General features: G+C 33.8%; 2 protein-coding genes across 2 annotated transcripts in view; one reads left to right on the top strand and one right to left on the bottom strand.

Annotated features, from left to right (window-relative positions):
* Positions 1-810: 810 nt before the first annotated feature.
* LOC111701711 (zinc finger protein 341-like) lies at positions 811-8671 on the bottom strand. Its single transcript, XM_023473114.1, is given in 8 exon segments — positions 811-1397; positions 2521-2618; positions 2853-2934; positions 3288-3407; positions 3597-4243; positions 4245-4341; positions 6073-6174; positions 8482-8671. Coding segments are annotated over 8 exon segments (1809 nt in total). The 5' UTR covers positions 8575-8671; the 3' UTR covers positions 811-827.
* Positions 8672-8760: 89 nt separating this feature from the next.
* The window catches only part of LOC111701715 (apoptosis-resistant E3 ubiquitin protein ligase 1), a 21151-nt gene continuing 2230 nt past the window's right edge, over positions 8761-27681 (top strand). The window contains exons 1-22 of the mRNA XM_023473120.1: positions 8761-9425; positions 9525-9569; positions 10703-10777; positions 11575-11636; positions 12097-12239; positions 13785-14098; positions 14267-14328; positions 15606-15642; positions 16434-16501; positions 17120-17198; positions 17958-18207; positions 18329-18466; positions 19070-19179; positions 19763-19930; positions 20445-20547; positions 20942-21002; positions 21436-21593; positions 22340-22404; positions 22863-23012; positions 25396-25446; positions 25787-25852; positions 27382-27508. Of these exons, the coding sequence (XP_023328888.1) occupies positions 9292-9425; positions 9525-9569; positions 10703-10777; positions 11575-11636; positions 12097-12239; positions 13785-14098; positions 14267-14328; positions 15606-15642; positions 16434-16501; positions 17120-17198; positions 17958-18207; positions 18329-18466; positions 19070-19179; positions 19763-19930; positions 20445-20547; positions 20942-21002; positions 21436-21593; positions 22340-22404; positions 22863-23012; positions 25396-25446; positions 25787-25852; positions 27382-27508 (2466 nt within the window). The 5' untranslated portion in view covers positions 8761-9291. The remainder of the gene's footprint in view (positions 9426-9524; positions 9570-10702; positions 10778-11574; positions 11637-12096; positions 12240-13784; positions 14099-14266; positions 14329-15605; positions 15643-16433; positions 16502-17119; positions 17199-17957; positions 18208-18328; positions 18467-19069; positions 19180-19762; positions 19931-20444; positions 20548-20941; positions 21003-21435; positions 21594-22339; positions 22405-22862; positions 23013-25395; positions 25447-25786; positions 25853-27381; positions 27509-27681) is intronic.

Here is a 27681-nt window from a genome sequence, read left to right as displayed (position 1 = left end):
CAAGTTACAAGTTTACAAGCAAACAAACAGTTCTCTGTCTCCCAAAGAATTAAAATTATAAAATAGTTTTTTTCAGAGGTGTACGCATTTTTTTACTGCAGTGTTCTGTCTCTGGGCCGTAAAGTAAACACAAGACGGATGTCACAGCCTGACATGTGAATGATGTGAACAATCTTTCACATTAGAAATCAATGAAACATTCTGGTCGCAGGAAACTATTGTGTGAATTATCAAAATTATCAAAATTAATGCTTTAATCCTCAAATTAAGCCGCGGCTCAAATCCTTTAAATTTGGCCTCAGGTTTCAACATGTACGCAGACAATACGCAAGAGCAATCAATTTTCCTCGCCTTATTACCTAGTCTTTTTCCATGTTTGATGCGTCTCCATACTGTTTGAAAGCTTGGTAGAAATAAAAAATTGAAATTGAAAGGCGTCTTAATTGTTTTGTATATATACGACGATCACTGTAAACTTCTGATCTGTTGACATGTCCACTTCACAACGGTGCCCATAATATGAATTAAAAATAAAATTTTAATAATTTTGAAAACTAATTATTTTCAATTGTAGTTCTACTCTACTCGCGCATTTATACTGTAATATAACATGAATAAAACTCTTTTAAACCTAGAAAAACGACAATATCTTCCACATCATTGATTAGATTAAGGTATATAGGGTACCGTACAGAATTCGGCATTGCCATCTTTGCATGACGGGTAACATGAAATTACACTTAAAGTCCCTTTAAAAATTTCTTAATAAAAAAGCAACACAATTTCTCTTTTTATCTAGTAATCTGTCTCTTCTCTTAGAAAATATTTTATTTTATTTCTTTATCTATGATTGCACCTTCACTATCAGTAGCACCGTGCTGTTTATTAGTGTGCACTTTTAAATGCTCTTTTCTTGTAAACCCAACATCACATATATTACATTTAAAAGGCTTGATGTTGCCGTGTGTCATAATGTGAAGTTTTAACTTATCAAATCTGTGAAACTCTTTTTCGCAGTTCATATGCTCCTTAAATGGACATTTAAATTTCTTGTGCGCGTTGTGTGTCAACATATGACGCTTCACTTTATCTTTACGATTAAAACGCGCGCCACACTCTGTGCACGAGAACGGTAACTCTCCAGTATGAATCAGTTTGTGCGCTTTGAGATAGAAATCATTCTTTAAAAGTTTTCCACAGACATCACATTTAAAACTGCCCTCAGTATGGGAGGACGCCATGTGTTTTCTCAAATATCGTCCGGCAGTAAACACTTTGCTGCAAACATTACAGGGGTAAGAGTGGGTGTCTGTTTGAAGATGGTAGTCGTATGATTCTGCTGAGGTATATTTGTTTTTGCAATGTTTACATTCGAAAACCTGTTTCTCTCTGGTATCCTGAAACATATTGTTTAAAGAGATTGTTCGTTGAAAAAATATTTCATTATAACCTCATTTTTAGCTAAGATATACTCATTTTTATCTAAGATATAATCATTTTTAGCTAAAATATACTCATTTTAAGCTAATATATACCCAATTTTCACTCAGAAATACCCATTTTTTACCTAGCTTTGTTTACGTATTGATATACCCAATTTTGTTTACTAAGAACACAAAAAACCTGTCAAAAATATGCAACTTGAATAAATCAAATGTACTTTCTGTCAAGACAACCATAATATTAATTTTATTCTAATATTTGATATTTAATTCTACTATTCAATTCTACTATTTCATTCTACTTTTTCATTCTACTATCTAACTCTTCTATTTAATTCTACTATTCAATTTTATTCTACTGTATAATAGTACTACGTAATTCTACTATGTAATTCTACTATTTAATTTAACTTTTTAATTCTACTATTTCATTCTACTATTTCATTCTTCTATTTCATTCTTCTATTTCTTTCTACCCTTTAATTCCACTATTTAATTCTACTATTTCTTTCTAATATTTAACTCTACAATAATATAAAATGATTTTTTCAAATTTTAGAAAGTTGATAAATTGTACTTAAGCACAGGGTTACACAGAAAGAATGAGAATGTAAAGACGACCTATAACCCTTAAAGTATATCAATTGCAAGGTTAAATTAAATACCTTAATATAATGGCCGTTTTAATGATTGGAAAAAAAGAAACCTGTTTATATTTTCAGGGAATCATAAATATAAGGAAACAGACGGTATACATTCAGTACATTTATCTCTAAAGTCTCATCTATTGTGGGTAACCCTGCATTTAGATCTTGTGTCCACATCTGCTTAGGATAGGGCGAAGGAAGTAAATGTTCATTGTCAAGATGATCGCCAGCATTTTTTATCATTTTTTTAACCAGGGGTGTATATTTTTTCAGAATGATTTTTGAGGCATGTTTTTTATTCTTTGACAAAATTTGTACCCAAAAAAATCATTTCTTTTCTCTAATTCAGCGAGAAAAAAAATCGGTAAATAAATTAACAACTAAATTCTTTAAAAAAATGATTTTATAAAAAGGAGGGNTTTACCCCATACCTGGTCTGTTAGATGAGTGTATTGATGAAGATTAAGATCATTTAAATCTGTAAACCTGTCTGGACACACGTGACAACTGTACTGCATGTTTTTGTGACCTAAAAAAATGTTAAGTTAACGAAATAGCATTTTTAGAATTTTAAGAATTAAAAAAATTATAGAAAAAATTTAGAAAAAAAATTCCATCTTAAAAAAATTGTATTTTTAAGTCTTTATTACCCCTGAGATACCCAAAAAAATTCAGCCAATTTTGGTCCAGCCGCTTGGCCAGCTATAGCTAACATATAAATATATATATTTGAGCGAATGACCCTGTGTAGTGTGTTGTGTACCTGTTGTATGATCAACGTATTCTTCGACATTATTAAATAGTTCTCCACAGTTGGGTACTATACATCGGTAGCATTTAACATCCTAAACATCGGGGTCTTGTGGTCAATTGAGAACAAGAAAACTGGGGAATAGAAAGACGGCTTTTAGACTCTATTTATTGTTGTCATGAACATGTCATGGGGGCAGTTAGCACAAACTATTTTACTTAATCAAGCTGCTATAGTAAAACTATTTGCGTTGTAACAAAAGGAATCAAACTTAAAATTGCTTTATTGTCGTCTCCTCCTTTCCACAGTTTTCTGATTTTCACCGTACGGTTCATAGTTTTTTGATTTTCAAATTTGAAGGGCAACTTCTATAGTTGTTATGAACTTTTTTAACATTATTTTATTTATTAAAAAATTACAAGCTCTAGCCAATAAGACAAGACTAACCTGATGTTCTTTAAGATGTGTTTTGAATTCTGTATGTTTAATAAACTTTGCAGTACAGTAGATACACCTGTACTCGTTCTTCACAGTGATTTCAACGCTCCCTCGCTTACCCGCAATATCCTGGAGGAAATTTCCTGGTTTATTTGTAAACAATAATGATGGCAAACAATTGAAGTATATATCTACTCAATTAGTTAATTTAACCGCCTTTAGAGTAACATTTCCAACCCATGATTGCCCCAACAGCGGCATGTTTAGTTACTTAACTGTCCCTTGGGACAATTAAGTAAAATTACATTAAATAATTACCTTTTCCGTCTCTACCACCCTGAGCTCCGACCCGTCCTGGACTGGTTTATCAGCTGAGTTCTCTGTATACAACTTCGCCACGGTTTCAGGACGACATTCTCCACCCTGGGGCCAAACCTTGTGAGTTATCATGTGTTTCTTCACGTTCGACTTCTGGGAGAATCCCCGGCCGCAGATAACACATTGGAAAGGTTTCTCCCCAGTGTGACAGCGAATATGCTGAGAGAGGTCAAAACTCTTTTTAAAGAATTTGTTACAATAGGTACAGAAGAATTTCTTATCGGCATTTTGACCAATTTTCTGATTTTGATCAGATTGAGAAATTAAACCAGATTCAGTCAATTCCTCGTTAACTTTGTTATTCGTCTCTTCTGTATGGTTTGACTTAGAGGATTCAACAATTTTTCTACCAAGATCATCTTTTTCAGATTCGGTGTATGTTCGGTTTTCCGTCCTCGTAGGTTCGGAGGACAAATGGAAGGATGTCAAGGATGACGAGGAGGTCAAGGAGGTCATGGAGGATGACGATGATAAAGGAGGATCCTGGACCTCTTCTTGGGACCTAGTCACAGGACTTTTAGTCTGATCAGGGACTTCTTCTTCTTGTCTTAATATCTGTATTGGAGTATCATTCACGTTTAATAATAATTTCAACATTCATAGTAACAATAATGATTATTTTGTTACCTTCAACAAAAACTAATTCCGACTGATTTTGGGTCAAGGCGGGCAAACTAAAGAATTCCTGAAGATTTAAAACCTTAAATAGGTATTAGCGTAATTTAATGTGACCTCCAAGCAAAAGTAACAATGCCCGCTTCACAACGGTACCCTTAACACCTTTGACTGCTCATCGAACAATGAGATCTTTCTGTCTAAACATATCGGACCCCGCTTGAGTTCCTCTAAAACGCGACTGTACACTGTGTAGTGTGTAGTCTGAACTCAAACAGCTGATCTGTTACTAGCGTAAAGTAACAGCGTTTTTAAACATTCAAAAGTATTTTTTATTTTATGCCACATTTAGAAGTTACTGTTGATATTTTTAAAATTTGTAACAGCTTTTAAACAAACCTTGTTCAGTCAAAGTTTTAAGGGTAACATTGTAATTCGGGGATATCTTACTACGGAAGTTCACATGAAACTACGCTGTTAGTCTTCATTTAAATACTCTTTAGCAACTTCAGTAAAAAGATTAAGGTTTAGAAAGATATCCCTGAATGTTCAAGTATTACTGTTTAAACTTTAAAGGGAGTGACCGGCAATGTATGGGAGTTGAACTGAGAATATAGTATTGTGGAGAACATTTTTAGGATTAATTTGAGACTTATTAAACGTTTTAATGGTGTAAAATTACTGAGTTTGAGCGCAAACTCGATGTTCAAAATCAACCATTTGGTACTTACGTTTTATAAAACGATTTTTTTTAGATTATCGAATAACGGCGACGAAAAATGTATCAAAAATTCTTTAGTGAACTAATAAGATGTTTAGAAACATATTTCTCAGAAATTTATCAATAAATCAATGTTAGAATCAATTAATTCTTTTTCATCATTATATTTAATTTCTTATTCTTTACGAATTTGTTCGCAGATAAGAGTTTATTTTTATTTTTTCAACCTGTTTCTGATCAACTGATGAGCTTACTGTAGCATTTTTGTTATATTTTTTGTTGTCGTTATTTCATAATTTTAAAAAATCGTTTTTCAAAACGTAACCACTCAAATGGATGATTTTGAAAGTCGACTTTGCGCTCAAACTCTGATTAAACAATCATTAAAATGTTTTATATGTCTCAAATGAATCCTAACAAATTTCTCAAAAATACTACATTCTCAGTTCACCACTATATATTGCCAGTCACTCCATTTAAAAAAAGTTTGTTTTAAGTTTGTTTTTAGTGTAGACAAGCAAAAAATGGCCAACATTTTTCAAACTAAAAAATATATGCCGGGTGTCTACAATATATGAGACACGGCGATTTAATAAACTATGTTTTTCATAAAGGTTTAAATTTTAAAAGATACTATTTGAATGGCAAACTTAAAAGGGACTGTATACCTAATTTCCAGTGATTAACAAACCTTTGTCTGATCAAGTATGAATTAGATATCCATGTTCTAGTTTCTTTAAACTTTTTATTTTCATTCGTGGTTTCTTAGTAAACGTGACTTGCGCAAATCTTGCTTATAAGAAGCAATGGAGAAATTATCAAAATGAAACACTTTTTGACTCAGGAAAACGATAATATCTTGCACATTTTTATCAAATAAAGGGTTAAAGGGTACCGTTGTAAATCGGCCATTGCCCACTTGCCCATTTTGCATGGAGGGTCACTTGAAATCACGCGTACAGTCTGTTTAAAAGTACTTGAAGAATGAACTAACCTGACCACAAGTCTGTTTAAAAGTACTTGAAGAATGAACTAACCTGGCCACAAGTCTGTTTAAAAGTACTTGAAGAATGAACTAACCTGACCACAAGTCTGTTTGTGATTAAGAAAGAAGTGAATATTATCAAATGATGTTTTACACAAACCACAGATAAATATGTCTTCCGACCTCTCAACAACTTCCTAAATAGAAGATTTATATGTGCGTCCAACTCAGGATCAAGAGATGAGGATTAAGAGATAAGGATTATGAGATGAGGATTAAGAGACAAGAATCAAGAAAGGAAGAGATGAGAATCAAAAGATGAGGATCAAGAGATGAGGATAAAGAGATGAGGATCAAGAGATGAGCATCAAAAGATGAGCATCAAGAGATGAGGATCAAGAGATGAAGATCAAGAGATAAGGATCAGGAGATAAGGATCAAGAGTTAAGGATCAAGAGATGAGGATCAAGAGATGAGGATCAAGAGATGAGGAAAAAGAGATGAGGATCAAGAGATGAGGAGCAATAGATGAGGATCAAGAGATGAGGAAAAAGAGATGAGGATTAGAGATGAGGATAAAGAGATGAGTATCAAGAGATGAGTATCAAGAGATGAGTATCAAAAGATGAGGATTTTGTGTAAGACAATCCTAGGTTTAATTTTTAGCTGTGCCTGTACTTCAGGTACAGGGCGTCCCAATAAACATGGCAATTGAGAGATTACTTGAACAGAGTCTTTAATTTCCAATAATTGATAAATGACATAAAGTGCATGAAAAAATAGTGAACGTCTAATGAGCTCATAATATCTCCGTCAATTTTGAAGGTGAAAAAGTGGACCACATTTTGAAGGTGAAAAGTGGACCACATTTTGAAGGTGAAAAGTGGACCACATTTTGAAGGTGAAAAGTGGACCACATTTTGAAGGTGAAAAGTGGTGAAAAGTGGACCACATTTTGAAGGTGAAAAGTGGACCACATTTTGGAAATCACGAGACTTCTAGTTTTCGGCGTTAAACATTTTAACTGTGTTACTACAAAATTATATTTACGAAATAATCTCACTTGAAACAAAGACGATTAAGAACTCGTCATTTAATTCCCATGTTTATTGGGACACCCTGTAGATCCTCTAAGTTAGTACAGTTTAGAGCTGAAGTACACATGTACCTCTACTCCAGGTACAGTTAGTACATTTTAGACTGTGGTACATCTGTACCTGTGCTCTGGTATAGTAGTAAAGTTATAGAACTGTAGTACACCTGTATCTGTGTACCTGAACTCTAAGTAAATTTTGTATAGTATATAACTGTCCAGTACACCTGTACCTGTACTTTAGGTAGATCCTTTATAGTTAGTACAGTATATAACTGTCCAGTACACCTGTACCTGTACTCTAGGTAGATCCTTTATAGTTAGTACAGCATAGAACTGTAGTACACCTGTACCTGCACTCTAGGTAGATCCTTTATAGCTAGTACAGTATAGAACTTTAGTACACCTGTACCTGTACTCTATGTAGATCCTTTATAGTTAGTACAGCATAGAACTGTAGTACACCTGTACCTGCACTCTAGGTAGATCCTTTATAGTTAGTACAGTGTAGAACTGTAGTAAACCTGTACCTGTACTCTAGGTAGATCCTCTATAGTTGGTACAGTATAGAACTGTAGTACACCAGTAACTGTACTCTAGGTAGATCCTCTATAGCTAGTACAGTACAGAACTGTAGAAAACCTGTACCTGTACTCTAGGTAGATCCTCTATAGTTAGTACAGTACAGAACTGTAGTAAACCTGTACCTGTACTCTAGGTAGATATCCTCTATAGCTAGTACAGTATAGAAATGTAGGTTTATTCCTAGAGAACGATTATTGGACCCCCAGCCCCCCCTCCAATCAATTTAGTACATGGATCTTACAGGTTAGACATGGATATAATTGACCATGTGGCCGCAGCGCTCGGCCCCCTAGCCTGTCTTGATGCTTCTATTACATATCACACTTTGCTGTGTCTTTTATTCCTTGATGCTTTTATTATTTCATATAAATTTCTCAAGGGGGGCCGCCCCCCCCCCTCCAGGAGCTCAGGGTGGGGCCCGCGGGCCCATGTCTCCCCTTTAATCTGCCCCTGAAAATGTGCTGCTTTAAAATTGCAGTATAATTATTAATTACTAGCATACGCAAAAGAAATTGCATTGTTTTTTAAATGATTTCTTTCATAATTTAATGTCAGCATCTGACATATATATTTAAGGTAGGAAGGAATTTGCCATATCATAAAAACATGGGCGGTTTCAGGAATTTAGTCAGGGGGGGGTAAAAAAATATTTCGCCCGAAGGGCGAAAAATTTTTTTTACCCCCCCCTATATTGATTTTACCCCCCCCTATATTGACCCCTATATTAACCCCCCCTGTAAAGCTAAAAAGTTCTATTTACCCCCATAACCTTACTAAAATTACAGTTTATTTTACCTTGAATTTCAGAAATGTAGTACACCAGTACCTGTACTCTAGGTAGATCCTCTATAGTTAGTACAGTATAGAACTGTCCTTCCTCTCCGACCATTTTAACATTAGGTGGTAATTCTACCTCCATGTTCTGCATTCACAAAAAATACAATATTTAATCTGCATTGTCAGGAGCGGTTACAGGATTTTAGTGAGGGTGGTGCTAGATTTATTTCTGAATTAGAATTAGGAGCCAAAAGACGCGCCGCAGGTGAAAATTATTTTAAGATGGATAATTTTTGTTTTGTTTTGCACTGGTTTTCTTTTCCTTAAGTGCTATTGATAAACTAATCTGAAATATCAGGGTGGGTTACGCCCCTCCCCCTAAATCCGTCAGGGGGGTGCAAAAGTCCTGCCGCCCCTCCCCCCTGTGCATTATAATTGACAGTTGAACATCAAATGTTGAAATGATCATTGAATAGCATAGCATGTAACGTATAACATAGCGCATTTCCTAATTTTTTGCTTAAATAAATATTTCAACTCGTACTCAAATATTTTTATTCTTTAGCTTATAAGTTCAACGGCATTTCAATTAGTTGAAATTTAATACACATACGTACTGCTTCTACTGCATCTAGTCACCTAGTGTTTTACTCTTCGAAAACAAAATTTGCACTTTTCAGTCAGCTGTTTTTTGTATTTATATTTTGACGGTATCACAACACTAAACTCAAGGTTTCGTATACAATCCCCCCCTCTCCGTCTCTCACTGTACCCCCCCTCTTTAAACCTCGTAAACTGAACACATAACGAGAGCGTACGGCACAGACGAAAATATGTGATATTACAAAAGCTAACAAAGATGTCTGGTAAAAAGTGTAAAATAGACGAAATATGTGTAAAAGTTGAAATATCTTTGGATGATATGCTTGTAGTTAAATACACAAATAGTGATAATAAAACATTTCAAGGTGTTCTGTTGGATTCTACTAATAGGTAATATTGGTAATTTTCTTGAGAACGATTTTTGGACCCCCCTGAATCTTGCTTATAAGAAGCAATGGAGAAATTATCTTATATTTTATCTATTTTTAGAGCTAGTCCGTTTGGAATTTTACCGAAAGGAGGATTTGCAAATAGGTAAGTTAAATAGTTTTTTTTTCCATTTCTTGAAAAATATAACATTTATCATCTATAAATTGATTGATTGATTGATTTTCTTGCCATTTTATGTTCCTTTTCCTTTGTTTTATGGTCCCTTGTTCCTAGTCCCTTGTTTCCAGTCATTTTTTAACCCCCAGTTTCTATGGTCCCCTGTTTCTAGTCCTTTTTGCCTAGTCCTCTGTTCCTAGTCATCTGTTCCTAGTCCTCTGTTCCTAGTCCTCTGTTCCTAGTCCTCTGTTTCTAGTCCTCTGTTCCTAGTCCTCTGTTCCTGGTCCCCTGTTCCTAGTCCCCTGTTCTTAGTCCTCTGTTCCTAGTCCCCTGTTCCTAGTCCTCTGTTCCTAGTCCCCTGTTCCTAGTCCTCTGTTCCTAGTCCTCTGTTCCTATTCCTCTGTTCCTAGTCCTCTGCTCCTAGTCCTCTGTTCCTAGTTCTCTGTTCCTAGTTTTCGGTTCAATCCTTATAGCAGTAAGGTCCTAACCATTAGGTCAACTGATAAATTTTATCTATTTATCATAGGCCCCAATAAACAATATCCAATACATAAATTAAGAATAAACTGCGAAAGCTGTTATGGACAATCACACAATTTGTTCACATTTAACTGCTATATTATTACAATCTGCTCATTTTTTCTATATCATGGGTTAGGTTAGGCTAAGTTAGGATTATATCTGGGCCGAGTGCTGCGTCTATGATGGGCTAGGGGGCCGAGCACTGCAGCTATTAAACACTTAGTTCTTAAAAATGGCTAAAATTTTCACAACTCTCCAGATCATAACTTCAGGATTAGCCTTCTCTCCAATTACAATGCCCATGTTCTATAGGTGGGTAAGGCCTCTTTTTCAGGGGTGGTCGAGGTTTCGTGATAAAAAAGCAATATTTTATATTAGTTTCGGGCCAAAATTTAAGTTAGTGCCTTACCACAACCCCTATTCCTCTGTTCCTAGTTTTCCTAGACTAGTCCTCTGTTCCTTCCTAGTGCCGTGACTATCGTGCAATCAAATTATTTATCTATCCATCAATCAATTTATTTATATCTAACCATCAATCAATTTATTTATATCTAACCATCAATCTATCTATCTCTCTGTACTTATATTATAATTCCTAGATTGGTGCTAGATAATCCTAGGGACTATGTTCAAGAACCTGTAATAGGGGCAGCAGACCCTTATCCTTCTCTTAGGTATAGTATATATATATATACCCTTGGCCTTATCCAACCCTTAGGTAGAGTATAAGCCCTTATCCAACCCTTAGGTAGAGTATAGACCCTTATACTGTATAGATCCTTATCCTACACTTAGGTAGAGTATAGATCCTTATCCTGCCCTTAGGTTTGTATGAGTCCTTATCCTGTACTTAGATAGAGTACAGACCCTTATCCTGTCCTCAAGGTAGAATATAGATAGACTCTTATCTTACCCATAGATAGAGTACATACCCTTATCTTATCCTTAGGTAGAGGAAAGATCCTTATTCTACTCTTAAAGTAGAATATGTATAGGCCCTTATCTGACCCTTAGGTACAGGATAGACTCAGAACCGACCGACTCTAAAGTAAGTAGAATATTTGATATACCCTCACTCTACCTTTAAGCAACTTGAAATCAATTTTGAAAATTGAATTTGCGACAGCGCGCTCACTCAGATTAATCCGACCCGCACCTTTTTTTCCCGGATAATGTCTTCATTTTTAAAGGCTTTGGCCTTTGAATGTATCATTTACTCTCAGACAAATTAGAATCAATGGGGGCTTAAATTTCCATTTTTTCTAATTTGCCTGAGAGTAAATGACATTCCTTTTTAAAGAGTGGATTCAATGATAAACCCGAGAGCTTGCGGATTTTGCGGATTTTTTTTTTTTGCCTTTGTAGATTTTCAAAGTATCTTTCAATCAAAATATCCCGGCGGGATTAAATGAAAATTGTTGCATACCAAAAAACAGCTTTTTATAAAGGAATGTTAATTTTTCTTATTTAGTCGACGTCACACCTATTTTCAAGATGGTAAAGTTGAGAAGCCTCCGATCTTAGTCCCTTCAGGTAATTTTTTATGAAGGTTTATCTCATCTTTTTTATTCACTTTACCCATTAAAAATTGTATATTGTATTTTCCATTTAAATTAATTTTACACAATTTCCCGACAAACCAATGGCGAATATATAAAGTCTAGAATTATTTATCCGACATCTTCGACATCGGCACATAAAGTCGGTAAAAATGTTTCCTGTGTTAGTAGCTTATACAAGAGGAATAAGGGAGGGGTGACTGGAAAAGGGGAAAACGTCTAATTTCCAGGGGGGTTCCCCTCTGTACTAATTCTTGTATACGCCCACCTGTAATATTGAAACTTTTAGAATCATGTATATAAATGTTTCTAAGGGGTTTGCTATTTATTTATTCACTGATTTTGTTACTATGCTTATATGATATCAATCCAGTCGTTTTTAACTTTACACTTGAGACTTTTTACGATTGAGTTTAACTAAATTATAATATCAGGGAAAAGCTCCAAATCATTTCTTGTTGGCGAGCGCGCTGGAGGACGGCTTGGTGTGCGTCTCCGCGCGCGTCAAGTTTTGTGTAGTAAATGCTCATCTGTTTGTAATGAGAAAGGGGAGAATGTTCGAGAAACGTCTAGAAAGGTAAAAAAAAATATTTTTAAACAAATTTTCTTTTGTTAAGTTTTCCCCATAAGTTAACACGATATCTCATAATTCTAAGGATAGTTGTCTTCCCCTTTTCACATTTTTTCACATTTTTTTACATTTTCTTATTTTATATCTGCGGCCCCTCGACCACCCCATCAAAAAAATGATGTAATTTTGTAATGTACAGGGTTACCTAAAGGATGAAACTTCAGAGACGACTGTACAGAATTTATAATCTCTGTTTTTTTTTATTTATGATCCTTAGCACCTGTGAACTTTTTTCTCTCTCTGTCAAGTCATAAAAAATGCCATTATCGTCCAAACAGAAAACTTAATTTAAACTTAAGATTGTCATATTTAAAGAATTTTAGGTCGTCTTTACAAACTCATTTCTGTGGGTAACCCTGTATGTTCAATATGAAAGTCTTGAATCCCAACAATGTTGGCAGATATCTTTCCTAATAAACCCTCTTCAAGCTCAATATCAATTAATGGACGGTAATGAACTGTGTTAATGGAGATAAAGATGAGATAGAATTGGATCACTTAGCTTTTCATCCATTTTTCAAATTATTTGTGAACAATCTTTTCTAAGTTTCTCTAATAGTTCTAAGTGCTCCTTTATCTTTTGATATTTTATTAATACCTTGAAAGTGTTCTAATGCAAAGATATATTGATAATTTGTAAGATTTGTATCTATATATTTTGACAGTTTAAATCAACGAAATTAAGTTACTCTCCAATTATAGAGTGGCATGTTCAACTCACAACGGTATCCTGGATATCTTAAACTGATCAAGCATGATTGAGATATTCCTTTTTCTAGTTGAAAAATTGTTTACAATTGTGGTTTCTTTGATAGATAGATAGATAAAGTTTATTACTAAAATACATGAATCTGTCACAGAACGAGTTTACAATTACAAATTGATGATTATATTAACAGTACAAGTATAAAGCAATTAGGTGGAAAATAGCTCTTGGCTGTTTTGATTATTTTTTCCACCTAATGTCGATTATGATAACAAAACATTTTAATTAAATAGATTTAAGGAGAACTATTAGAGATCAGGGTGAAATTTTATCTTGTGCTGTTTATACATTTGTTAGAATAACTAGAGTTTAAAGTAATTTTCTGACAATTACAAAACAAATATTAAGACATATTAAAACATATTTAGTTAGTTTTACATGAATAACAATTCGGTTTATAACACACTGTCCTGTAATTTTCAAAAAGAGAGTTTAGTAGTCTATTTTTAAGTATACTTAGAGCGTTGCTTCTTTTTAAGTCAAGTGGCAGGTTATTCCATATCTTAAGAAGATGGTAGATACTTTAATAGGCTCATAACAAGCAAGTTAAGTTGATAAATAAGAGATGTTTTAACGTTTCCAATCTTTTTAAAAATATTTCAAAAGAGGAAGGAAAAAGTTATAAAAGAGGTTAAAAGGGCACAATTGTGTATCAGACATGCCACTTTTGAAATGGAGGGTCACTTAAAACTGCGCCTTCAGTCTCTTTAAGCTGTTATTTTTAGGAGAAAGAAAATCGGGGAGCTCCTCTTCCCAAACCCAGCAACAATCTAAACCTAAAAAATAATTTGAAAGATCTATGCCGCGTAGTCCAACCTGAATTCAAGGAACCTCCCCCTCGTTTGAACCCCCAAAATTCCAAACCTAAAAATCCAATCGCGGTCGAAACTTCTGGAAAATCCTCCAAAGCTTTCAAAGGAAGGCGCAAGAAGGGAACAGTTGCGCAGAACTCTGAGGTTGAAGCCTCGGAGCCGGAGGATGGAAAGAAGAAGAAAAAGATTTCAGGAATTGCCTCCTCTGGGGCTGCTGTAACTGCTAGGTAAGCAATGCATCCAACCCAAAATTGTATTCAATTCCATCATACACCTTCAAGTTTGAAGTTAGAAACATAACAAAAAATAAGAAGAGAAAAAAATCTGAATCTTAACATAATTAAAAGAGATATAGGAAGCTAAAAGATAAGTTGTGAGATAAAAATTATTTTCAGAAGATTTGACTTGGTTCCAAAAGTCCGCAGACTCGCCAAAAGTGAAATAGAAAAGTTTTCAGGTGAGCACTTAAAGGGAGTGATCGGCTATGTAAGGTAGTTGAACTGACCATGCAGTGTTGTGGAAAACTGCTTTCGGATTCATTTGAGACATATTAAACTTTTCTGAGATCTGTAAATCCTGAGTTTGAGCACAAATTCGACGTTCAAAACTCCTACTTTGGGGGTGAATTATTAAATAACTACAATGAAAATTAAAGTAAAAATTATACAGTTTTCTAATTAGATCATGGTTAGGAACAAATTTCTCAAAAGAGATTTGTCAATAAATCAATGCTAAAATCGATTACTTCGTTTTCATTATTATATTGAATTTCTTATTTTGTTTGAATTTATTCGCAGATTTCTTCAAATTCTTCAAATGTCGTCTTTTCAATAATAATTCTAGAAAATCTGCAGAAAATCTTTGTGAATAATGAGAAAATAGAAACTAATAATTGAACAAATTATTTATTTTCGATGATAAGATTAATTTTCATTTTCTCAACATGTTACTATACATGACGTCTGTAGTTTATTGTAGAACTTTTTTGCATTTTATGTCATCGTTATTTAATAATTTAAAAAATATAATTCTGAAAACGTATCCACCCCAAAGAGGAGTTTTGAACATTGAATTTGCGCTCAAACTCAGGATTTACAGATCTTTAAAAAGTTTAATGTGTCTCAAATGAATCCGAAAGAAGTTTTCCACAACACTGCATACTCAGTTCAACTACCATACATAGCCGGTCACTCCCTTTAAAGAGACTGAAGGCGTAATTTCAAGTGATACTCCATGCAAAGATGGCCAGACCAAATAACAAGTATGAATTAGATATCTTCCACTTTATTGATCAGATAAGGGCTTCAAGTGTACCGTTGTGAATCGGGTATTGCCGTCTTTGCATGAAGGGTCACTTGAAATAACACTTACATCCCCTTTAGTAGTTGGATTTAAAATGTTGGTTTCTATTATCCGATGTGACGTAATATAACATCAGGGATAATACTAAATCCGGGACAACATGTTTCTGCCAAATCAACATTTTAGAAAAGATGTTTATAATTATAAAAAAGTGGAGACCTAATCTAGAAAATCTTTTGATTAAAATTTATAAAGAAAATCTTAACAAAACATATATGATTTATAATTCACCAATCAAATCTACTTCAGCTTAAAAAGATATATTAAAAACTAGTCAAATTCGTAAAATAAGTTGTAATAGTAAAAAAACTTAAAAGATTCGAAAAGATTATTTTTTCCTTAAAGTACGATTAAAACTTTTGTATTGTTTAGAACCAGGAGTTTTTAAGGAATTACAGTCAAGCAATAGGTAATTTTGTTTCTTTTTCTTTTTTTTCTTGAACTTATAAAAGAGTTGGAGGAGTTTTATCTTTAAAAAAAAGGGGGGGGGGTGATCTAGATTTTACATTTCATTTTAATGAGATGAAGGGGGGCGGTGATGATTAATGATTTTTTTTGTTTTCTTTTAAACAAACTATCATTAGAAAACGGAGCTTTTTTTTAAAGCAGGGGTGTATATTTTGTGGAAAAATGATCCCCCTCCATCAGAAAATCGTTCTTTCATGAAGTTATGTATAGCTAGTTTTTTTAGGGTATCAAAGTTAATGAAAAAAACTTGCAAGTTAATTTTTTCTTCTTTTCCGCCAAATCATCAAAATTCTTTTTTGTTGGAGAGAGAGAGGATAGAAATGGTATTTAAAATATTGGTTCCGCCAAAACTCCTGCTTTTTTGTTGGAGAGAGAGAGGATAGAAATGGTATTTAAAATATTGGTTCCGCTAAAACTCCTGCTTTTCCAACAAAATCATTATTTCTCAAACGTATTCCACTTTGACGACATTTATCCCAGAAATTTTTGCGTTTGTGTTTAAACGTATATTTAAAAAGTAAAATGGGAAATATATATGTTCATTATGTTTTATAAGTTTTGTTCAAAGTTCAAACTTAGCTGTAACTTGCATGAGAAACTCGATTTTTTATGAGTTTTAATTTTTTGATGCAAAGAGTTGATGAGAAGTAATCAAAAGTTGACATACTTTTGAAATTTAGTTGAGTTTCATTTTGTTGCACTATTTTTAAATGTTAACAAATCTCTTTAAAGGATTGAAAGTGAAATGCGGATATCTATTCCGGAACCGGAAGCTCGGATATCTGAACCGGAAACTCAAGGTAGGTCAAATAATTTATTAAAGGGATTGTAGACGCAACATCAAGTGACCTCCATTTTTGTGAAACGAGTATTCTCACTTTATTTCAAAAAGGCACAGTCTCTTTGAAAAAAGTAATTATAATTGGTAGAAATTTACAATGTTTTCTTTAAGCAATTAATATTATTTCACATTGTACCTCATTAGCTCTGCAAACCAAATTAAAATTTTAATTACCTACTTCACATGTAATTGTTTGTGTCTAGAACCGGTTGCCGCTATATGCACTTAGTTAAAGTCTCTTGATGAATTGATTTATGTATTCCATTGTAATTTGTAACTTCAGTGCTAAAGTTGATTAATCGATTAATTGAAATATTCATGGATTAGAATGGTGAAGGAGAGTCTGGTACCAACTTTGATGAATTAGAGAGGTCACTAAACTACCTACCATGGGTTCAAATCCTGTATCACCGATTCAAATCCTTATCAGTCTTTCTATTTGAATCAGTGTTTTAAGATTTAAACCTACGGTATGTAGTTCAAAGGCCTCTCCAGTTTATTATTATTATTGTGGTTTTGGTGTGATAAGCAAAATTGCAACTATTGTTTGATTAATTAATTGATTGATTGATTGTAGTGACCTCAACCAGTGAACTAAGTCCTGGCAGTCAGGTCTCCAGCTCAGCTGATACGGTCAACCAGCCTCTTAAAATCAGGTCAGTTTCGTAAATCACCCGTCAGTCAATCTATATAGAAATATAATTTTTCACTTTAAAATAAGGAAAAATGGCAAAATTGTTAGGCCGAACCGTTCCCCCTCTAAGTAACTAAAGGGTATCCCAATAAACATGGGAATTGAGAGACGACTTTGATTTCTTATGTTTAAGGCCTGTCAATGAAAGTAAAAAACGAGGCTGTACTCTTACGAGCTTTTCATGAAGTGGTCTAAACCTTTCTTTTATCTCAAAAATTTACAAAGATTAAGACTAATACTAAGACAATTTGGATTTATTAAATAAATTAAAACTTGTACAAATTTGCAATATCTGCGTCAATTTTGAAAATAAAAAATGGTAAACTACATTATGAAAACCTCAAGACCAGTCGTTTTCGATATTAGATGTTTAATCTGGAATACTGCAATAATTGTGTTTATGAAAAAATTCCACATGGATCGTAGACGCTATAAAAGTCGTCACATAATTCCTTTGCTTATTGGGACCACCTGCAGTTGAAAGAGTTAAATTCTTAAGATCTTATTCATTGTCTCTGTAATATAAATCCTGAAGTATACAAAGAAACCATATCAAAAGCTATTAACTTTCCGCTAGAAATAAATAAGAATATATCAGTTATGCTAGATCACACAAAGGTTCAAAGTGCACCGTGTTAAATTGGGGATGCCACTGTCATATGGAGGACCACTTGAAATTACATCTACATAACATTTAAGCACTCTAATACAAATTATCTAGATTTTCCAATGTTGGGAAACAAAGAAGGAAAAGTGCCAATGTAGCAATTCAATATAGCATCATTAAACCTAAATCAGGTATTATTGTTGTTGTTGTCGTAGTTGTTTTCGTTGTCGTTGTCGTTGTCGTTGTCGTTGTCGTTGTCGTTGTCGTTGTCGTTGTTGTTGTCGTTTTCGTTGTCGTCGTCGTTGTCATTTTCGTTGTTGTCGTTGTCAATGTTGCCGTTGTCATTGTTGTTGTCATGGATGTTGTATTTGTTGGCATGTTTTTTTTTCGTTGTTCATGATGATAATGTTATTGTTGTTATTATCATCGTCGTTGTGGCCGTTGTCGTTGTCTTTGTCGTTGTTGTTATATATGTTTATATTCAGGGTGAACTGCAGGTTATATTCCCTGCCCGGAGATCTGGAGAATATCGTGTGACCCTGTGGGTTGGAGGACGGGAGGTTAGATCTAGTCCTTGGGTTAGATATGTTCTACCCAGGGCACCTCATCCACCTTCATGCAAGGTAAATCGCCATCTTCTTTCTCTATAAATAGTCTTGTTTGGAAACCTAGGTTAGCCTGGATATTAAAACTATCCAATAATAAGCTGGTTATCTAATCTTTAAAGAAAGCTAAGACCATTTCCGTGGTTCTACCAAGTTCCCCATCAAAATTTAAGGCTAATCAGTCAAGGGATTCCTGATTAATGATCGGACAATTTATATATATATAGAATACACATACATAGAAAGGTTTACACCTGACCGAAATTAACAAATAAAATTAAATTAGATTACTAAATACTGTATTACCTTAGCTGTGCTAATACGTAACAGAAGAATAAAAATAATCAATATCTTCAGTTCTAATAATCCTTGATCTTCTTGTGTCAAATTATCAAATACTAGCGTTGCCAGTGGAATTTTTAGAACACTTGAAAAAAATATGTCAAATTTTGAAGAAACAAATTTCGCTTTTTTACTCCGAGGGTAAAGCCGTTTGGTCTGCTCTAGTTAAGATATATGATTTAACAGATTTATCATACATGTAGATCAGAGGCCGGATTTAATGAATAACATGTTACATGAACCAGTTGGAGTACTTCCATTAAATCCTACCTATGTTAGGTTATTGGAGCTTGGGGAGTAGGACGAGGACTGGTAGTTCAGTCTGGAGGTCCTTCTCAGTCCTTACTCCAGATCAGGGACGAGTTCGGGAACCCGGTCAACTGCTCCAGGTAAATTAATAAGTTTTAGATCAAAACTTTTGTATTTGAAATATTTTTGCTTAGTCTATTCCCCCCTCTAAACCCTCGCAATTTAAGTGCCCTTATTTGTCGATTTAAACGTAAGCCTTTCTATTAACAGTGATAAAATAATGTCGATTTTGCGAAGCTCAATTGCAACCAAAAGGTTAGGCATTTGTTTCTTTTTAATTATTCAGATTTATTTAATCTTAAGCACTGGTGATTTTACTTAGAAAATGTTAATTTAGATTAAATAGTTACAATGTTGTTTCTAAGAACCTTCTTTTTTATTCTTTATAAAAGCACCCTTTAACTAATATCTGAGATTACAGTAGAAATTCTTTTCTTGCTAAGCTGCTACAAAAGAAAATAATTTTCTTAAAAGTACTGAAAGCGTAATTTCAAGTGACCCTCCATGCATAGATTTCAATGCTAGATTCACAACGGTACCCTTGAAACCTTTATCTGATAAATATAATGGAAGACATTGTAGTTAGTTACCTTTTAATGGTTCATGACTTGAAAACTAAGATTTTTAAATATCAATGTAACATGATTTTATTGATATGATTAGGGAGGACTGTGAGAATGTCAAGATTGAGATTATATCTGCCTCATCCTCTTCATCCTCCTTACCCTCTTCATCCTCCCCTTTCTCCAGTTCTACAGCATCCTCCCCTACGACCTCTGTGACAATGTCTCCTGGAGTATCGGAGATCTCACTCTCTGCACAATTTCCTCAGTAAGTTAATCTGTTTTATGAAACTATAGTGTTCTTTATCATTATCAATCACTTCATCGTGAATAAAGTAATCGTGCTATAATGTTAAATTAGCTGAACATTATAACATTATAGCACGTGCGCTATAAAGTTTTGATTGGTTCCCGGATTTTCTCCAAAAAATTTAGGATATTTTATATATGTAGGGAATGTATAGGGAATGTGTTGGGTCGCATCCTGTGCTTGTAAAGTACAATGGACTGGTGGTAGCTAGAGTACAAATACTAGTATATGTACTCTATTTACTCTTATGTACTGTATAGGGAATGTGTTGGGTCGCATCCTCTGCTTGTAAAGTACAATGGACTGGTGGTAGCTAGAGTACAAATACTAGTCGATGTACTCTATTTACTCTTATGTAATGTATAGAGAATGTGTTGTGTCGCATCCTGTGCTTGTAAAGTACAATGGACTGGTGGTAGCTAGAGTACAAATACTAGTCTATGTACTCTATTTATTCTTATGTACTGTATAGGGAATGTGTTGGGTCGCATCCTCTGCTTGTTAAGTACAATGGACTGGTGGTAGCTAGGGTACAAATACTTGTCGTTTCATCAACAACAATTACAGATATCAAGGAAACCAAATTCAGCCTTATTTTACATTTTCTAATCCTCCCCATCACACCTTCATTCGGCGGCATTTGAAATTTACCATATTGTGATTTTACTTTTCTTACATTGGAGGTGGGGCTTCACATTTTGATTAATAGAATAACAACCTCTGGAGCCTCCATCATTAAACTTCAATTTTATCCAGNCAGTGTGCCCTAAAAATATCGTTGTAAAGGGTTCAATCATTCAAAAATTTAAATTCACTTTGTAAAATTTCCACAGATTTTAAATTGTCTCTTTAATTTTTTTGAAAAATTTGAAGTCACTTAGGGTTTAGGGAGTGGGAGGAGGGCACCCTGAGGGTCTGAATTTATTTGATCTTAAAACTTCAAAAAAATAATTTGGTTTGATGCATCAGGAGAGAATACTACATGAATCAACTAGTTCATATTATGAAATGAATCTCATTAGGCTAGCAGGTAAATTCGGTAAACTAAAATGGAGAAAGCGGTTTTTCCATTTCGCTGAACCCTTTTAAACGGACTAAAAGGCCTAATTTCAAGTGACCCTGAATGCAAAGAGGACAATGCCCGATTTATATCGGTATCCTTAAAACCTACGTGTTCGTCGAGATAAGATTGTGTAAACTTATCGAATCCCGCTTGTATTCAGCAGCAAATTCCGGTGTGCGCTGCTTTCAGTTTGAACTGTACACTGTACACTGTACACTGCAGGTGAATATTGTTTAGGAGTTGTACAATCCAAACCTAGAACTTGGTCTGTGTACATGAATGTATTTCAGGATGTGTACAATCTAAACCTAGAACTGTGTGTACACTGTACACTAATATTGTTTAGGATGTGTACAATCTAAACCTAGAACTGTGTACACTGTACTTGAATAAATTTTAGGATGTGTACAATCTAAACCTAGAACTGTGTACGTGTTCATGAAGGAAAAGCAGGTTGTGGTGAAGGAATATCTTCTTAAGTTTATTCCTCGAAAGATAGTCTCATTCGGAGTTAATTCCAAGGTGAGGGTTAATTATAATATATGTGTTCTCGAAAATTCCTGATTTAGCTTTTCATTTTTGAAATACTTAGCTAACAGGACGCTTCGCGGCCATCTTCTATCTCAATTGTGAACATTTTCTCTTTGTAAAACAAGGAAAAAAAGTTCGCGGATTTTATAAAAAAAAAACTTTCGTTGGTTTTTAAAATTTAATGACTAATGAATTTTGTTGGAGGAAAATTTTGATTATCCATACAACTTCCCTTGGGTCATGTGAAGTCCCGTACAAAATTCGGGCCCGATCGCTTTGACGTTTATTGGACACAAACAAATAGACAGACAAACTACAAGCAAAGTATTGTTTCCGTATCTATTCTTGTGTTTCTTTTTCTGTTTATTCAAGCTCATTTTTTCCTTTTTTTCGTTTCTCTGACGTTGTTATTTTTAGATGCTACTTGATTATTAAATGAATCTATGCATCAAAATTAGTTTTTGACATTCGAATTCGTTTTCGGGACCGAATTTAATAAATTTAAACTGCCTACCCCCGGTTCAAATTTGAGTCACCCATTCAAATCCTTCCTTAATCTTTAACTTTAAATCTTTTTTTTGATCTAGATATTTATTATCTCCGTGTCGAGATTACGTTAATTTTACAAAATTGTTTACATGTAACAAAAATAAAAATATTTTACAACAATATCGTGTACATTCATTTCTGAAAAACGAGATTAAGAAGAGAACAGTTAAGTTACGNTTCTAGCAGGAGAATCAGCACTAAGGTAGATAGATATATATATCTAGTGTTTAATCTCTCAATCTGGTATACATGGAGCTGATATTGTTCTAGCAGGAGAAGCAGCACTAAGGTAGATGGATATATATATCTAGTATTTAATCTCTCAATCTGGTATACATGGAGCTGATATTGTTCAAGCAGGAGAAGCAGCGCTAAGGTAGATAGATATATATATCTAGTATTTAATCTCTCAATCTGATATACGTGGATACTGTTCTAGGAGGATAACCTGCACTAAGATTAATTATATATATATATATATATAGTGTTTATTAATCTATCAATCGTATAAACTAGGAGTACCTCAGAGGAGAATGTTAAATTAATGCTACATTACTGGTTTGACTTAGTGATCTTGTGCCTCCTCTAGCTTGGAATTTACGCACTAGTATAAGCAACTTTATCTGCAGTTACAAATAAGAAATCTTAATAGCTCTTAAATAAGAGGTGTCATGATTGAACACATTAAATATTTTAATCTTAACTTGTTTAGTTCGAGGTGGGCTAGCACTAAGATCTTTTATCTAGGTTGGCTGCAGAGTATTATCTGATTCTATCCCGGAGAATGGGAGAGACAGAAACCTTCGCAGAGAAACAAGATCATTTCTACGCTGCTCTGAACAAACATCACGCAGAGAAATGTCATAAACACGCCAGGAACATATTTACAATTCCTTCGTCTACAACAAAATATAGATATTACAACCTAGTCGACGTCATCATGACATGCCTAATAACTTTTTTACATCTTGGTGTATTCCTAAACTTTCAAATAAGCGTACTATATTCTCTTGTGCCACTTTTTCCACCTGATCTGAAGAAAATTTGATAATTACGTTTTTATATCTTTTATAAATCGTTAATTTTTCAAAACTCTTTCTCTAATATTCTTATTTCTATATCATTGACAGTTGATGGTATAAACATTTTAAAATTAAATATTTGCTTTTGTCTTTTAACACTCGTTCATAGTTTGAAATATGGAAGGTCCACGCTATCATATTGAAAACATATAGAATTTAGAAAAGTAAAATATTTTAGGCTAATTATAAGTACTTTTGTATGAGTAATTCCGCAGAAAATATTAAGCATTATGAATTTTTTTCAATTGAATTTGTAAACATGACTCTTTACAGGATTCCGCTGGTTATTCAGAGAGCAAATATATTTGAATCAACATTTAGGTAGGAAAATACAGTTAAAAGATATTCTCGTTTATTTTTTTCTTTAAAAATAGTTAAATGATAATAAGTTACGTAAATAAAAAAGGAGATCAACAAGTATTTTAAATGTGTTCAGTGTTCCTTTTTAATAAAAAGTTTTATTAAACTTTAGAGTTCTCATAAAAAAGATAGTTGCTATATTTGTATTTAAACGACCGCAATTATTTATATTCCGGTCGTAGATAAGCCCCACTCCCTCCCCTCTTATTTTAATGCGGTCAACCTTACCCACGACCGACGCAAGGTGGAGACTTCGCTCCGGTCAACCCTATCATGACCTGAACGACCGGAGCTTTTCTAAGCTTTGAATAGGATATATAAGTCCTGGATTCCAGATTGATAGAATTAGTTATCTTTAAGATTTCAAACCAACAAGATCTCCAACAATGGAGTTTAATCTATCACTTCTTCCATCAACCCATCTGAATACTTATCACCTTTCCTGTACCAACCAGAGTACCCAGAGCAGCAGATGTTTTCTCATACAGAATATGGTTCTCAGCTTAGCTTGGATGGTGACATTATAATTGTTGTTTCTGACGAGGAGATGTCTTACATTGATCAAAACATGGATATTCCAACCTCTGGATCTGATATAAGTGATCTAGAAATAGAAAACCTTCTCTCCCCTAAGTCAGATTGTAATCAAAGCCAACCCTGTCTTAATCAAGAATTTCAATTCAACCTTTCCCTGCTCCCACAGCCCCCAAGAAAGCCCGTGAAAAGAACCCTTGTTTCCGCAGATATGCTGACCAAGTGCGTGAACTGTATGACCTTAAAGACGAGCTTATGGAGGAAGGATGAAGAGGGTAGACCGGTGTGTAACGCCTGTGGTCTTTATTACAAGCTACATGGAGTAAAGAGACCTGCAAGCTGGAGAAGAGATTTTACCAATTCAAGAAAACGAGATAAAAATATGAAGAAAACTTTAAAAACATTGTGATTTTCAACATAATTTACATTTTTAATAAAAGTTTCAGCTTTTATTCTGTATTTTATTCTTTAAGCTAAGAGCACATGTTTGTGGTTTAGTAAAGGCGCAGTTAATCTTAGAGCAGTTTTGCTGGTGCTAAATGCAAGTTTTAATATTTAATTTACCCTTTTTGTAAAAGGTTTATATAATCTAAGCTTTCTGATCTTTCAAAGTAATTCAATACTGACAACCAATTCTAGTTTTCTAATCCATTTTAACTTTGCAACCAGATGTCGCAGATCTTAGATATTTCAAACGATGAATTATGTTAGATCAAATAATCTATAATTAAAGTACCTTATGTTTACACTAATAGATGTTAAAGATGTTGAGATGTGAGAAAAAAAATGGATATTTTAAACTATGAATTATGTTAGATAAAATAATCAAAGATAGAAGTATTATATATTTACAGTCTACACAATTAGGCTGCAAAGATGTAGAGATTAGAAAAATAAAGCTTGTGACAAGTGTTTAGTTCCTTTGTCTTGATAAATGATAATGCATAGAATTTTTTATAGGGCACTAAAAGTGGTTTATGACACATTTTCATTTACCAACTTTAGCGACCTATGATAACACCGTTCCGCGAAGTTTTCGTGAAAAATTCGCGCTTTTGTATCTAAAATGACGTTAAAATTGTTAGTTATCTCGACACATTTTGCGAACAGAACATCCCTCGCTGCGCTCCGGATGTTGTTTAAGCATAATTGGTCTTGGGAACCCTTGATAAAGTGATTCCCTCAACTGTCCTGTAAAGTAGTTGTAAAAAATTAGAACTTTTGAAAACTAGTTTACAAAGACAAAACTCTGGTGAGAAGAAGTTGCAAAAAAAATCTTTTATTTTCTAGAAATTATTTTTCAGGGCAACAAGATACTATCTAGAATCTGACTGGGCCAGATTGTTTGATATAAAGTAAGTCTGAATGTCGTCTTTAGATGATAATTAATTTTTATCAAAATTCCGACTTTTGTTTAAAATTCTACTGTTGTAGACGTAGTTTCTTGTAACGTTTTTAAAATTAAAACATGATTGAGGTTTGGATGAGAGGGGTTAAATACACTAACATTTATCAACTAAAAACCAAATGCCAAGAAACAAAAAAATCATGAAGGAAAACAAATGAAGTTACATTTATCAACTAAAAACCAAATGCCAAGAAACAAAAAAATCATGAAGGAAAACAAATGAAGTGTTTAATAATAACAAATTAATATGAAAATTTTTTTAAAAATGTAAATTAAAATAACTTTAGATTTGATGGAGAGGCTGGGCAAGACCAGGGTGGGTTACGAAGGGAATGGATGGAGTTAATAACTAGGTAGGATTTAGTTCTTTTGGTAACTATTTTTTGTTATTTAATGCAGCGTTTCGGATCCGGATCCGGTCGGATCCGTATCATTTGGTCGGCTCCGGATCCGTATCAGGAAACGTTGATATGGATCCGGGTAGCGCCAAAAATTAACCAAAACCATGGAATAAATAAATCAAAATGGTTCGTAAATGTATTCTTTACATGACGAAAATTTTTCAAAATTATCTTTAATAATTTAATGTTTACATTTGTATAATAGTAATGACGACATTTTTAACTTAAGGATTACTCAGCGGCAAATGCTCACATGGCGCAAATTTCAAATATATAAAGTATTCACAGAATCAAAAGTTACCTCGGATCCGGATCCGTATCAGAGTCAGGATCCGGATCCATCATCACGGATGCGGATCCGCGGATCCGGATCCGCATCAAAATGATACGGATCCGAAACACTGATTTAATGTAACACAGTTCAAATTGAAACTGTTTAATTTTCTAACCCTTAGACCTTTCATATTTCAAACTTTTAATTCTGCCATAGCAATTTATTAAATTAAGTTTGAAATACAGCGAAACCCTGAATAACGAATACATCGAAAGAATTCATCAAATGTCGCATTCTTCACTTTCTGGTAATGGAATATTGCAGATATTTAGTTTTTTAATTGAATGATTATATGGAACTCTTTAAAACTGCTCCCGCATATTCATGGCTATTTATTTATTTTCGCAAATTCTGAAATTTGCGTAATATAGTACAAAACTCATTGAAAAATTGTCAAGACGACATTTGATAAATTCTTCCGATGTATTCGTTATTAAGGGTTTCACTGTACTAAAAGTTTACACCTAAAGATTGCAAGGATAAAAAGATTAGATGGTGTTACTGGGACTTTCGCGAAAAAAAACTATGGTTTGCTTAGGAATAACCTCCGATCTTAAAAATTGAGCTGAAACCTTAATACAGTAGCTATTCCTGATCTTAATGACTGGAAAACTTTCTATGCGTGTTATTTTAGTAAATATTCATTATTCCTGCAGGGTTATATTCGATGCTAAGAATGGTATGTTTATCCACTGAATTATTCTATATTTCTTCAGGTTTATGTTTTATGCTAAGAATGTTATGTATTGTTTATCCCCTGAAATATCTTAAAATTGCTGCAGATTTATGTTCGATGCTAAGAATGGTATGTTTATCCCCTGAAATATCTTATATTGCTGCAGGTTTATGTTCGATGATAAGAATGAGATGTTTATCCCCTGAAATATCTTATAATTGATGCAGATTTATGTTCGATGCTAAGAATGAGATGTTTATCCCCTGAAATATCTTATAATTGCTGCAGGGTTATGTTCGATGCTAAGAATGGAATGTTTATACCCTGAAATATCTAATAATTGCTGCAGGTTTATGTTCGATGCTAAAAATGGAATGTTTATCCCCTGAAATATCTTTTAATTGCTGCAGGTTAATGTTCGATGCTAAGAATGATATTTTTATCCCCTGAAATATCTTATAATTGCTGCAGGTTTATGTTTGATGCTAAGAATGGAATGTTTATCCCTCTAGAAGAGAATGGTCCTGGACTTCAACCGAATCCGTTTCCTCCAAACCATATTAAACTTAAACACTACAGGCTTGCAGGCAAATATCTGGTTTAAAGGGGTTGTTCGTAAAATTTTAACAATTCTTGTAAAAAAATTCAGTCAAAATTATTTGATATTGAATTATTAAATTAATTTACAACGTGTGAATTTTCATACAAAATCATTTGGCCAAGAAAAACGGAAAATACAGTCAGGCGCGTACACATCTTTTTAGCCAGGGG

Source organism: Eurytemora carolleeae, unplaced genomic scaffold (assembly GCF_000591075.1).
Source record: "Eurytemora carolleeae unplaced genomic scaffold, Eaff_2.0 scaffold387, whole genome shotgun sequence".
NCBI classification, from domain to species: domain Eukaryota; kingdom Metazoa; phylum Arthropoda; class Copepoda; order Calanoida; family Temoridae; genus Eurytemora; species Eurytemora carolleeae.
Note: the sequence above shows the minus strand (reverse complement) of the source record. Positions and strands in the feature narration are given on the sequence as shown.